This window comes from Podarcis liolepis (assembly GCF_965112155.1).
Source record: "Podarcis liolepis genome assembly, chromosome: 5".
In the NCBI taxonomy this organism is placed as follows: Eukaryota; Metazoa; Chordata; class Lepidosauria; order Squamata; family Lacertidae; genus Podarcis; species Podarcis liolepis.
This window is the reverse complement of record NC_139556.1, coordinates 65,833,322-65,847,998: the sequence shown is the minus strand read 5'-3', so window position 1 is coordinate 65,847,998 and position 14,677 is coordinate 65,833,322. Positions and strand designations below refer to the sequence as shown.

The following is a 14,677-nucleotide window of genomic DNA, read 5'->3' as shown; positions in this document are numbered from 1 at the left end:
TAAGCATGACTCAGCTGTTTGGCGGGCACAAAAAGATGGGACCGTTGAGCAGCCTTCACGCCCCACAGCTGGGTGATGGTCCTCCGGCCTCATGAGGAGCCTCTTTTATAGGGCTGGGTGAGTACAAATAAGTTTGGCTAAGACTGAGGTTGTTGTTGTTTTTAATTTATCAGAAAACAGAATGGAAGTGGAAACTGAGGGATCTTCAGAAGGAACACCAGATGGAGAAGGAAGAGGTGAGTGTGCTGAAGAATGTATGTTTCACTCTCATTAAGAGTTCAAACATTGTACTGGTGTAAAGTCAGTGTCCAAATAGGAACAGAATCTGCCCACACCTGTGTAGAGCATGATACACAAACAGAGATTATGCATATACAATGCAACAAACTATTACATGCCTAGACTCTGTGTATACATTGTGCTGGATGCTGAGAGCAGAGCCTGCACACACAATAACACTACCTTCATGCAGTGGGTCCTCATGCCCAAATCTCTAAACAATTTGTTCTTATCTCCTCAGCTGAAGGGTGAGAATGAGAGACTACGGGCCTCCTTGTCTTCTGACCAATGGAAAATGGCCGAGCACAGCAAGCAGCAAATAGCATCACTCAGCGCACAACTCAGGGAACAGGTCAAGATCATCCAGTCACAGGAGAAAACAGTAAGTTGAATATGGCCTCCTGCCTTCAGTCCTGTAAGAAGCACTCTGTTCACCTCTTGGGGCTCAGGTTCAACAAGAGTTTTGAGTCCTGTTCTGAAGCAGACTGTTGCTTCTGCTCTAAGACTCAATCTGCACAATAAGCAGAATTACATGCTGCTGCTCTTGCCAAATAACAGGTGGCAATCTGCATGTTTGAATGTTCCCCTGATATTAAACTCCCTTGTTCTACACTGTGATTCTTCTATTCAAGTTCTTTTGATGAAGAGAACCTTTCATATGATAGCAGGGCTTATACCAGAGGACCACTTTGAATGAGATCCTGGTACAGGGATGGGGAAGCTGTGCCCCTCCAAAAGCTGTTAGTCTCTAACTCCCATCCAGCCCAGCATGACCAATGGTTCCCCATGTCTGCCCTGCCTAAAGAATACAGTGCATCTTTGGGGCTCCTTTTTCTGTTGTTTTGCTTTTTTCCTGATTATGTGGACAATCACAGTAAGTAAGCAGTTCCTCAATCTGTAAATAAAACTGATCTTTTAATAACGTATTTTGTTTTGCAGATTAAGCTCTTGTCTTCTAGCAAACCTAAAGGTAATGGTCAAAATCTAGACTGAATGAATTTCCATAGATAACACTAGATGCTTCTTTTTCTCTTTTGACAAAGTGTATGAAACTGGGCAGGTTTAGGCAGGCAGATAAGGAAACTCTGTAATAGCCATATCTATTGATTCAAAAGCTCACAGTGAAGTTAATTATCCAGCTCTTTTTCTAAGGTCATTCTGAACATTTCACCTCTGATTTTGGTGTCCGTGGGAATTAAAATTGGAACTGAGGCCCAGAAGCAAAGGAAGCCCCAATTGATTCCATAGTTATTTGCTGTTATAGATAGTGACAACCACAGATTGCTTTCTGGAAACTAAGATTTCTTGCAGCCCCAATACAAACTGCACATCAAGGATTAGTGATTAATAGTGGCTCTAAGGTTGCAGTCTACTTGCAGAGTTAAAAGAAGATTTTTTTCTTAGAGCACATCTGTGAGGGAGAGTTACTACAGTCAATTTTTTCCCATTATGCTGCTAAGGGGACCGAAGTCTTTGTCTCTAGCGATTTAGCAGACAATAAGAATTCTTGTTTTTGGAATGAGAGCAACCTCTCTTTTCTTCTGCTTGTTGGAAGAGTCCAGTATATTGTCACTGAGTGACAGATACTGCAGTCAAATTAATCACTGAATTGTAAAGCCACAAAGGAAGAGTGAGCAATAATTGCAGTTATTGTTGTTGATTCAGTGTGCATGATATCTGACAGAGTACAAGAGGTCAGGTTCGTGCCCCAAGGAGCTTCTAGTCTAAACTTTGATACATAGGAGGAGAGGGGAGGGGAGGCAGTGGTTAACAGAGAAAGAATGCATTTTTTTCATTTACACATTCTTAGAACTGGTAACATGTAGTTGCTGTAGAACTTGAGAACGTGTTCAAGTACTGTACACTTGCATCAGGTCTTTAAATCAGTTGATAGGCCTGGAGAAGGAAGGATTTATAATCACATTTAAACCTCCCCGGTTCATAATTGAATTGGTTAAAATTAATGGGACTTAACTGAAGTATGAGAAGATTCTGGAATGATCATTAAGTTGCTTGGAACTCGGCATTGAAGGGTTTTCCTTTGTGCTGAAATATGCAGTCCAACAGTAGCAGAAAAATCTGATTTATTACTGCAAATAATAAAATTACTCTCAAAATTCTAACCCTCTAACCAAAATATGCAATCCAGTGCTTTCATCAAAGCTATTCCATGCTCATCCAGCAACTTTTCAGTGATTTCATGCCTAGAGGTCTTTTGAAATGTTTAATGTGCTCCATAACAACTGAGTGGTTTTATCATCCTGAGCACTATAAATACAATTAAGATCATACATGTACACACACAAATTCACATGTACAAAAAAAACAACCCAGTGTATTTTGTATACTTCAGTACTACAAGCATACGGTAGATTTAAGCACTTGTGCGATCTTGGAGATGTGAAATAGGCATGCAGAGTAACTAATCTGAGAGATTCTGGCTGATCCTTGAGAGCTCCAGAAGAGTGCTTTGCTCCCAAGTTCCATAAGGACAAAACTACAAATCATTTTTTTTCTGGGATAAATGAAACTCTACAGTTTAAGTTCCATGCTAATGTGTAAGAACTGTGAGTTCCACCAACTGGAATTTGAATAATGTGCCTTTTCCTAAGTTACTGTTTTTAATTTCCAGAAATAACTGTTCCTAAGGCAGAAACATCAGAAGAATCTACTGAAGAAGGTATTTTTCACCCCTTTCAGTTGCTCTTCTCCAATTTTCTGCTAGATACCGTTGTTGTCCAAAGTCCAACCTGACCAGAGGACCTTTATAGGTCTCCAGAAGCCAATGACTGGCCCATTACCTCTGGAAACCAAGACACCCCTTTGCACAGGGAACAACCCCCCCCCCATAGCCCACCCCACCCTGGCTAATTACACAGGACTGCACTTCACTGATGGACGGTTTCTTAACTTTAGTTTGCCACCTCCTGATAAGCATCATATTACTGATTATAATAATTATTAATTGGATTCTGTCAAGCTGCCATAGGATGAAGGTGGGTTTTAGGCCTACTTTATATATTTAGAACTCTATCCCCCCCCCCTTCAAATAGCAAAAGAATAAAGTATTGGAAGCTCTCATTCAGTGGCAGAATACAGTTGTACCTTGGATCCCAAATGCCTTGCGAGTCGAATGTTTTGGCACCCGAATGCCACAAACCCAGAAGTGGGTGTTCCAATTTGCGAACATTCTTTGGAACCCAAACATCCAACGTTGCTTCCACAGCTTCCGATTGGCTGCAGGAGCTTCCTGTAACCAATTGGAAGTTGGCCTTGGTTTCTGAATGATCTGGAAGTTGAACGGACTTCCAGAACGGATTCCGTTCGACTTCTGACGTACGACTGTAATTAGAAGTTTATAATTCAGGCAGTGGGGACGTGGGTGGCGCTGTGGGTAAAACCGCAGTGCCTAGGACTTGCTGATCGTATGGTCGGCGGTTCGAATCCCCGCAGTGGGGTGAGCTCCCATCGTTCGGTCCCAGCTCCTGCCCACCTAGCAGTTCAAAAACACCCTTAAGTGCAAGTAGATAAATAGGTACCGCTTTATAGCAGGAAGGTAAACGGCGTTTCCGTGTGCTGCGCTGGTGCAGGCTCGCCAGAGCAGCTTCGTCACGCTGGCCACGTGACCCAGAAGTGTCCTCGGACGGCGCCGGCTCCCGGCCTCTTAAGTGAGATGAGCACACAACCCTAGAGTCGGTCACGACTGGACCGTACGGGCAGGGGTACCTTTGCCTTTACCTTTAATTCAGGCAGTATAGCAAAGACTAAAGCTGGTCCCAATGTTATTGCCTGTGCTCACAAAATTATTACATATTTCTGATCGCCCGAAACAAATGTTTAGGTGTCAGCCTTATGCTGGGATATGAAAATAATGGCAGCATACTAAGGTGCCAGAATCCTATAAGCAGTTCTGATGATCACTCTGAACATAGTTTTCCTCTCTGTCAAGGTGTGTGGAGAAGTTCCTCTCCATTCAGCAAAGCACCGTGATGCTGCCCACTGGTCCCCCTTCCCAAAGAAAGATTGCTTGGGGACCAGAGCTGACCGATGGGGTGGTGATTTGCCACCATTTCTTAAGATTTATTCTGGTTCTTGCCATTGGTTTCACTACAGAACTGGAAGATACTCTGGACAGAAAGAAGAGGGTTCTGGAAGCACTGAGGAGGAATCCAAACTTGCTGAAACAGTTCCGGCCGATACTGGAAGAGACCCTTGAAGAGAAACTGGAAAGCATGGGAGTGAAGCGGGTAAGTTCCATGAGAGAGGGAAAGTAGATACAGAGAGCTTTTCCCCTTGTGGTCAATTGCCCAATGTTGAATTCCTTTTCCATATCCAACTGAAGATTGCAATGCCTAGTATTTCTGACAATTTAGAGACAAGTCTCATTACAAGTTCCTCCAACACAGCCTCAGCATGTGTGGACATTCATACCTGGTCAGGAAAATAGACACCCTGGTGCTCATCAACACTAGGAATCTTCATCTGAGGAAAATGGCATGCAGAAGGGACCATATCAGGGGAAGTGTTCCTTTTCATAATCAACTTATTAATGGAAATTCTGTAAATTTCCCATCTTGGGTCCAAAAAATACTTTCCCACAGTTCACCTGCAGTTATTTTTATGACAGCACCGTAATGTGTTTGCCTGTCAGGACTCACTCCAGGTTTGAGGGAGGTCTAGGCCTCTGTGTCCTCTGGTCGGCCCGTTTCTCTATTAGCAGCTCTTGGCAAGCTTATCTGGCAATAGGGATAGAAGGATCTATGAGTTTCAGTTCTCTAAGACTGGAAAAAATGAGAATTTACAAATTGCTCTAGAAATGCAGCTAACAAAAATGAAGGAAGAAAAACTCTCATGAAGATACTTCAGCTTTTTAGAATGCATTTTCCCCAGCAAACACGTTAAAGTAGTTTTGACAAATGAACAGATTTTTGCAAGCAATTTATCCTAATATAGTGCATTATTTTCACTGATATAGTCATTTTAATGCACCCTTTAACCTAATACGTGCATTTTTGTAAACACTGGCTGGAGCAACTACACTTCAAATTCAGAAAAGCGCAGTTTTCAAAGATGTTTCTCACTTGACTTTGTAAGGTGTGAATTTGATAGAGTGAAAACTTAATGGAATTTCTCCTCCATCCCTACCCGATAGCTGGTAAACTAAAGATGGAAAATCTGTGATCCTGCAGATGTTGTTGAACTCTAACTCCCATTAATCCCAACTACTGGCCAGGTTGCCTGGCAGTGCTGATGGGATTTAGAGTCCAACAACAGGGCTCTCCACCCCTCCCTCAAAACGTATTTGTTCTATGTATCAGTTATGAATGAAAAGGGCTGTCGTCTACCACCCAAGAACAGAATTACGCAGTGATGCAATCTGCCTTATTCATGATTGGTTTTTTTTCAGGGTTCAAAAGGTATCCCTGCTCAAACCTATAAACATTTGAGAGACGTGATAAAAACCCAACAACAGCAGAAGGCCAAAAAATTTCCACAGCTCCTCGCCTTAAGAGACAAAATTGAGCAAGAAGTGAAAAGGAAAGTCAGAAGGGGTCAGAGGGATGAAAGTGATCTCTCGCTGCCACTCTCGGAAACCTCAGGTAAGAGGCTTTGTGACAGCCTTTGTCAACCTGAAGCCCTCCAGACTACAACTCCTATCAGCCCAAAATCATAGTCCAAACATCTGGAAGGCAACGTTACTTAAAGTTTCCCTATGATATTCTTAATTTAGGATAGTGATTTTCAGCGCATTGCTTTTATTTTATTTGGGGTGTGTGTATTATTTACCTGGATCAGATACTGGTCAATTTGTTTTCCTCCAGATGTTTCCAATCATCTCTTTCAGGTAAAAGCCAAAGGAGCCTACAGTCTGCAATTCAGGTTGTGTCTTCTAAGCCCAGAATGCAACAAGTTGAATTCAAGCCTTATACCTCAGAGATGCCCAAACCAGCCCCTCGGAGCAAAGTGAACTCCAAGGCCAGTTCAGTGGAGACCCCCAGGATGCCTTCTCCAAAGCAAGTGAGGAGCAGCACACCATCTCTTCAATACTCTGCTGCCCATCATCCCAGGTGGGTTAAAGTTCTGCGTTCCATTTCCCTGTTTTTATGCTGAATTGTCTTGGTTATTGTGTATGAAAACTGATGATGTGATTTGAACTGTTGTGATTATGTTTTAGGCATTTTACAAACATTTTTTCAAGCTTTTAATTTCATGAAGAAAAGTGCGGCTTAATTTTTAATCTTAATTTTGTGTGGGAGAGTGTTACTCGTCCTAAAACAGCTATTTCCAGCAGACCTTGTTAATTGGCTAAGATTTGCAAAATACCCTGGGAATCTCTCAAAAGTGTCTCAGTTGGATGTTTCTCCAAAACTCTGCAGGCAGAGTTGGGGATTTTCATTTCTTACCCATGTCAGTTTCACATGTGTTTGTTCATAGATCTGAGTCCTGTCCTGTCCTGATTCTGCATTAATCTGTAGTGTAGATGTTTTTTAAAAATAAATAAATTCATATTTTAAATTCATGTATAAATATGTACGTCAGTATGTATTTTTATCACAAAATATACATTTTTCCTCAATGTGTGCTTTTCTAACCTTATTTCATCCTAGAATACATACATACTCTTACACACATTTTGGTGAGGTTGTGTGCGTGTGTCCGTGCGTGCGTGCATTGAGCTGAGAAATGCATCCCAAAATTTGGAGAAGTCCAGAATTACATTCTGATAAATATATTAGCCTGGAAGTGTACTGAATGAGATCAGTACGCTTAAAAAATGCACCAAGTGAAATTCTCCTCCATCCTTTGTTTCTGTTTCCCACTCTGCTCTGTTTCCATTCTCCAGCACTTCGCCTTTCAGCTCTGAAGAAGAGTCTGAAGAGGAATCAAACTTTACATCTCCAAAGTTTACACCCTGCAAGACAGAACCAGACCCTCCCAGAGCAGCGCAGAATGAAGAGAGTGACTGGGATTCATCTGACATAGAATTGTCGGAGGGGAAAGGCAGTATGGGAAGGGTCCTTGCAACAACAGCAGAGACTCGTTCAGGTGTGTGTGCGTGCATGTTTTAATATATATTAATTCACATCTTAATATGCATTGAACTGTGTATTTTAATGCTTATTTAAATGCATATGTTCTCTGAAAATGTGCATTTAAATCCATATTTGGTGCTTTTCAACTACCAGGATTTTGTTGCAGTATTGAAAGAAGTGCAAAATGTGTTGGCTATGTCGTTTTCATATGCAGTTTGATCTGATAAGTGCAGATCAGGACATTTCATACAAGAATTTGTGAGGCTCAAATTCTTCAGGCTTCTCTAGTTATAATGCAACAGGGTAGGCTAGAAAGCTCTTACCTATGTAGTTGTTCCACATGGCTGGCATAGCATTTAAAAAACGTTTTCTATGTGCTGCAGCCCATTCAAGGGCAGTATTTGTATGCCAACAATCTGTGACCTGAGAGGATGCACAACTGCTGTGCTATCACTGTGCATGAATGCTCTTGTTACACAGTGGCAAGAGTTCGTGTGCTAGATACTTATTGCCATAGGTTTTCCTGGACCAGCTCTCCAGTCAGACACACGTCAGCTCATTTCTTAGTTTTGTCATTCTGACAGCTTTCATTAGAATTATACAATTCCTTAGGTCAGTCATAACCTTCTAAGAAGCTATTTATTATTATGAACAACTTTGCTTTTTAAATCTGATGTCTAGACTCGGATCCTAACTCTTAATATGTACAGTGGTGCCCCACAAGACGAATGCCTCGCAAGACGGAAAACTCGCTAGACGAAAGAGTTTTCCGTTTTGGAGGTGCTTCGCAAAACGAATTTCCTATGGGCTTGCTTCGCAAGACGACAATGTCTTGCGAGTTCCTGCTGGTTTTTTTCCTCCCCCCCCCCTTTTCTAAGCCGCTAAGCCGCTTATCAGCTGATCCGATCAGCAGATAAGCCGCTAATAGCGCTAATCCGCTAATCCGTCAATGGGCTTGCTTCGCAAGACGAAAAAACCGCTAGATGAAGAGAATCACAGAACGGATTCTTTTCGTCTTGCGAGGCACCACTGTATATGAATTGTAGGTTTTTGTTTGAATTTGTTAATGGTGTAATGTATTTGGGTGGAACCCAGCATAGCACTAAGGTAACTATTCCACCATCCCAGGGAGTTTTGCTTGCTCATCAGAACATCGTCTCCTTCTCTTTCTTTGCACCCACTAAATCTGTTATCAGGGTTTCCCCTGGAATAGATTTGGGGAGGGTGCAGGACACATGCAAGGGAGGAGAGGGGGATACTCCCATTACACAAGTGAAAATTCTTGCACTGATGGGACTTGTTAATATAATACCACCCTTTATGTTTTAGATGTGTTGCAAGTCACTTGGAGACCTCTGAGTAATGCACAACTTGAGTAATGAATGACTAGCAAGTTTAATGAATAACAACAATTCTTTGCTTCTTGTAGAAACAGTGGTGCAGTCAATGGCTAAAAATCTGGAGAGGACACTGAGTGCATCTGGGAAAAAGCCTGCTGGTGGAGTTAAACTCTTTCCCATCCCTACCAAAGAAGCTCCTAAACCTGGCCCAACTACTAAAAAAATCCAGGTACTATACAATACACATTAGTTTAGGAAATCAGACAGGTGGTATCTCCCTTTCTCTGCCTAATTCTAACCCATAAGAAACATCATTCCAGTTTTTGCTCCGGACTATTAATTCAGCATGATGAAGAAATCTGGAGAGCTTGAAAGCTTGCTCACCCTTACATCATTTTATGCTTGACGACCTAATAAAAATACAGTGGTACCTTGGGTTACATACGCTTCAGGTTACATACGCTTCAGGTTACAGACTCCGCTAACCCAGAAATAGTACCTCGGGTTAAGAACTTTGCTTCAGGATGAGAACGGAAATCGAGCTTCTGCGGCACAGCGGCAGTGGGAGGCCCCATTAGCTAAAGTGGTGCTTCAGGTTAAGAACAGTTTCAGGTTAAGAACAGACCTCCGGAACAAATTAAGTACTTAACCCGAGGTACCTCTGTATTGTCCTACTGTGGATTTTAGATTTTCCCCCTCCTTTTGGGCCAACACAGCTACCTTTGCTTTTCATTCATCAGTTCTTTCTCATTAACATTATACTATGCATATTTACTCAAACATAAATGTCTCAGTATTCTATGAGTCTTGCTCATGAGCGTGTTTAGGATTGCAGCTGTCAGGGATTCAACTAACAGGGTGCGATCCATCAGGTGGTTCTCCTGCACAAGACACATGGAAAGAGGTGCTCTTGAGCAGCACCCATTAACTGTGACAGTGCAAAGCACCCAACCACTTGAAAACCCACCAGTTGTATACTGACTCATGGGTAGTAGGTGGCAAAACTGGTACTAGGCATAGAATGGGAAACTTGAATCTACAGCTCTGAATTAAGAATTATTTACTTATTTGTTGTATTTATATCCTACCTTTCCTTCAATGAGTTCAAGGTGATGTACATGAAATAGGTTAGGCTGAGAGACTGTGATTGGCCCTAGGCCACCCAGGGAGTGTCATGGCCAAGCAGAGACTTGAATCCTGGTCTCCCAGCACTGGAACCACTACATGGCCTAGGACCCACGTACCTACAGGACCGCCTCTCCTGGTATGCCCCGCAGAGGACCTTAAGGTCCACAAATGACAACATTTTGGAGGTCCCAGGTCGCAAGGTGGTTAGATTGGTCTCAACTAGGGCCAGGGCCTTTTCATAACTGGCCCCAACTTGGTGGAACACTCTGTCACAAGAGACTAGGGCCCTGCGGGACTTGACATCTTTCTGCAGGGCCTGCAAGACAGAGCTATTCTGCCTGGCCTTTGGTTTGGACTCAGTCTGACCCTTATGTTACGCTCCCCTTATGGTCTTGATTTATAGGCTACTTTTAAAATGAGGCTGCACTTTAAATTGCATTTTAACCAGTATTTTAAATTGTTTTTTTCCCCCATTATGTTTTTTACTGTGATTTTATTGGTGTTAGCCACCCTGAGCCCTGCTTTGGCCAGGGAGGGCGGGGTATAAATAAAATTTATACCCCGCCCTCCCTGGTGGGGTGTGCCTTCCCCGAGAAGTATCTTCTTCTTCACTGATTTAGGGTGATTTTGAAGGAGGAGGATGTGAGCCATTGCAAAGATAAGAGAGTGTGGCTGGTCTTTGCCATCTGCTGCCTGCTCTCCTATCTGTTTTCTCTTCTCTCTTGCTGCAGTTCATTGAGGAGGAGGACAGTGACTTGGAGATTTCTTCCTTAGAGGAAGTCACCCCACACCTGGAGACCAACAGCAAGCTGAAGAAGCCACCAGCCACAAGGAGCAGCGGGGACTCAGCTGATTCTCGGGGCACCAGCCTCTGGGGTTCTGGCAGCACAAGGGCTGGCGCCTGGTAATCTTTGCATTGAGCCGAGCTGTGTGAGACAACAGGCTCCATTTGAGATGGAACAGTTCCTGGGGCAAGCCAACAAAAAAGATTCTGAACTTTCAGAGAGAGAGAATGTGAATAACTACCATGCTCAGGATCATATCTTTGGACTCAAGTGTGAAGTTGTTTTGCTTGAATGTTTTTCTCCTTAGTAAAAAAAAGAGAGAGATAGAGAGAGATAAAGTACTCTTTCACTGGAAGTCTCAGGTAACAGTGAAGTTCACCTTCTGATGAAGGAAGCACATCTCCACTTGAAGCTGAACCAACAAGAGGAAGCTCCCTGCTCTTTTTTTCTATGGAGGAGCATTCAGTCATATGAGCCCCCAGCTGTAGTCTCTAAAGTGCAATAACCCCAGCACAGGAGCATCATTATCGCTTCAAGTATAGCTAGACTTAAGGCATTCAGGGCCACACGTCTACTAAATGCATAGCAACATTTCTCCTTGCTCTTTACCCCGTGTGTTTTTGCACAAAATATATGAGTGTAAATAAGTTTTTTTAAAAATCTATATTGAATGCTTTTCACACTAAAAACGCTTTCATAATTTTAAAGACTATTTTTCTATTTAGGATATTTTTCTATAGAAACTAGTTGTTGGAGATAACATGATCCAATGGAAAGACATGTCCCCCCCCCCCCACAGGAAAATAACAGTTATGGATAACAATTTAGATTGGGATGACAATGTTGGAGAAAGAGTAAAGCCACCTCCCATCTCATTTGCCCTCCTTTCCCAATTGCTGTTTTTAATATGAATTTAAAGAGATGTGAGGTATCTCATCTGGTGTGGCTCATAGTTAACATAGTTGAGTTCTAGAAACACCGTTAAATAAAAAGTTGCTGGATAGAGCTGACCACTTGATGGCACCACAACTCAAGAAACATACGTATTTTGAGATGCTGCAAATGGCACTTGTTACGAGAGTAGATTTATGATTTTTTTTTTAAAAAAAGAGAGTATTCAGGAGAACAAATGGAGTAGGTAAAAATGAGGCATGCTATGAACCTGCCCCAAAAGAAATTACACAAGAGCAAAACTGGGGGTGATCATAAGGGGTCCATATCCCCTTCTGCCCTTTCTTTTTATATTAAAAAAACCCTTTCATTAAAAAAATAATTTTGAAGCATTTGCTTTATAGAAGTCCCATCTGCTCATTCCCAGATTTCTCAGGATATATGTGACCATATGTGCTGTCTTTGCAAGTTACCACCCTGTGTGTATCTCAAGAAGGCAGATGTGTAAAATACCTGGCAAAAGTTATTAAGCATCATGACGACATTTGCAAGCTTGAAGATAGTATTTATTGAGATCTTCCTTTTTCCAGTAAGACAATACAGTTACATAAAAATGATCGCGGTTGGCAATAATCCTCAATGTAAAGTACAAAACCTGCAGAAATTGTATGTGGGATCCATCTGACCCCACACTTTTTTAAAATGTAAAAGTAATTTACCATTAAGATAGAGGGAGCTTGCAACTTGCATACTGTACATTTAACTTGTGCACATTCAGCTTTATGCATTTGTCAATTTAAAAGAAAAAAAAAGAAAGGTAGGGGTGGAAAGGAGGTGGGCATCCGTGGAAAAAATACTTTGGCAGTCCCACCAGCCATAGCACTCAAAGTGATTTGACTCTACATGAATGAATGAATCGCCTGTATGTATAACTATAATATTTGCACAAGTATAACAGCACAATAATCATGATTTGTGAGTGACTCCTAAACAACAAATGTTTAGCTTCGAAGTACAGATATGAATGTTTATAAGTTCGGATGTTAAGGGTTGGGTTTTCTCATTTTAGAAAAGGAGGGGCATCTCCAGAAATAAAAGTTTCTCATGCAACATTTGTGTGTTTGTTATGTAAACTCTGGTTGCATGTTTGTGTGCTTAATATTTGAATTTGAAATATTTTTTAGTAGAGGGAAATGGCAAAGTTAAAAAAAAATCAGAAGTTAACTGCATGTATGGTATGTTCTTATTCTGAACGCATCCTAAAGTAAGGTATGATCTCTACAGTTTTCATGGTGAAATAGTCTCTGGATGAATATATTTATTTATTTTCTTCTGTATTACAGAATGTATGTACAATGCTGTTTAAAAACATTCCAAATCTTTGCAAATCCACGCAAAGAGGAAGGTCAGTCCCTGAATGAATGTGTATGTGAGCAATGAAAAGTATGCAAGTATTTCTTGTAAAACAAAGGCTCACCTCTATTTTGAATTTTTCATCAAATGGTTAAACAAAGAACTGGAAAATATGCAGAAGGTGTGTGTCTCATAACTGATCACCTACAACAGAGAAACCTCGGCAATTATACACTCCTTCTGAAGGTTTGGTTACTGCAAGAAGGTTTGCCCTCTTTAGTATGATGCTAAATCTATGGGCAGGGGAAGCATGCACATAGGTTTTAAACTCTTTCTTCCTTCTGGTGTACAGTGAGCACAGCCACAACTGCAGAAAGAGTACTGTGCCAAAAACACAGTTAATTATGGATGTGGCATGGAAAAGACTAAGATGAATTAAATGTGAATCTGATCAAGCCCAAGGTCATGTTTAATTACCATCCTATACGGAATCATATCAGAATATGGAGCACTATTACAAATAGTATATTAATTAATATTATCTAGAAGAAAGTGCAACTGTGAGAGATATCCAACTAAGTCATACTCAAAGTACTCCCAAAGAAATCGAAGTCTGTTCATTTTAACTGGTCTGCTCTAGAATGGAGGAAGAGTCGCCCTGTTCAGAGTCAAAAGTGGACTCGCCTGACTTGATCTAGGCATATCATGATCTGGATCGGATCAATAGTCCACTTCAGACTATGCAGTCCAGTAGATCCCTTTATGAGGCAGTCAGGATTGTGCACAGGACCATTTTTTAAAAGCTGAAAATCACATTTATGGCTGGGCATTGGAAGCTTTTTTAAAACAACAACAACCTGAGGGCCACATCCCCTTCTGTAGAACTTTACAGGGGCCACAGGTCAGAGGTGGGTGGAGCCAGATTGTGTGTGTGTATTTTTACAATCAAGCGTTCTATAAATTTTATGAAGTAAATACAAATAAAATAAATAAAAGTGAACAAATGAAAAAATGGAAAAAACCATTATACAGTAGGTTAGGTTTCGACACCCACCCCACACAGCCATTTCAATCCTCCCTCCAAGACATGGAAGAGGCATTATCACAATTCCTCAAACCTGAAGTTCCACATCCCTGATTTGTAGCATCTTTAGATCAAAACTGTGACAAAGCTTTACAGGAATACTAAAAACCCCACCATATAGAACATCGGATCTATTTTATACCATCCATCTATGCAAACTGACTGGCTTTTATACAGTTTTATATAGTATTACACTATATGTATTTCTAAGGTGGCTTCATGACACTGCCACATATTATCAGGATTAAAAACAAGGCATCATTTTCAACTTTAGCCACATGGTGGTGCTTTTTAACTATTTTGATGTGCAACAGAAAATGTAATATAACGTCCAATGTGCCCATGTGGCTGTGTAGTTTATATATGCAGGAGGAAACTGTAACAAGTATTTGGCCATTTCCAATATCATTCTAGCAGAACTTTCGCACCAGGGATGTGTGTGAGCTTATAGCTATTTCAGTGAACAGAAAGACCCACAGTTAATAAGAGGAGCATGTTAATAAGATACATATGGCTTGAAGAGAAGCTGTGGATGAGGCAATGGAGGAGGTGCTACACAGTAAGCAATAGAAAATAATCTGGAAGGAAGGACCACATTGTTCAGCAGTATAGTATATGCTTTCTATGAAGAAGGTCTCAGGTTCAGTCCCTGGCATCTGCTGCCCATCAGTGTGAACAACAATGAACCAGATGGACAAATGGTCTGGCTCAGTATACGGCAGCATCCTATGTTCCTAATGTAAACATCTGTACCCAAATACAGCACACGGATACCTTATTTAT

General features: G+C 41.4%; 1 protein-coding gene across 4 annotated transcripts in view; it reads left to right on the top strand.

Annotated features, from left to right (window-relative positions):
• The window catches only part of DZIP1L (DAZ interacting zinc finger protein 1 like), a 31,556-nt gene extending 18,989 nt beyond the window's left edge, over positions 1-12,567 (top strand). For all 4 annotated transcript variants that reach the window (XM_083506390.1, XM_083506389.1, XM_083506392.1 and 1 more), the window contains exons 7-16: positions 174-236; positions 521-661; positions 1,219-1,249; positions 2,912-2,959; positions 4,393-4,526; positions 5,687-5,879; positions 6,125-6,347; positions 7,124-7,326; positions 8,743-8,882; positions 10,513-12,567. In XM_083506390.1, coding sequence (XP_083362516.1) covers positions 174-236; positions 521-661; positions 1,219-1,249; positions 2,912-2,959; positions 4,393-4,526; positions 5,687-5,879; positions 6,125-6,347; positions 7,124-7,326; positions 8,743-8,882; positions 10,513-10,689 — 1,353 coding nt within the window. In that variant the 3' untranslated portion in view covers positions 10,690-12,567. The remainder of the gene's footprint in view (positions 1-173; positions 237-520; positions 662-1,218; positions 1,250-2,911; positions 2,960-4,392; positions 4,527-5,686; positions 5,880-6,124; positions 6,348-7,123; positions 7,327-8,742; positions 8,883-10,512) is intronic.
• The last annotated feature ends 2,110 nt before the right edge of the window (positions 12,568-14,677 follow it).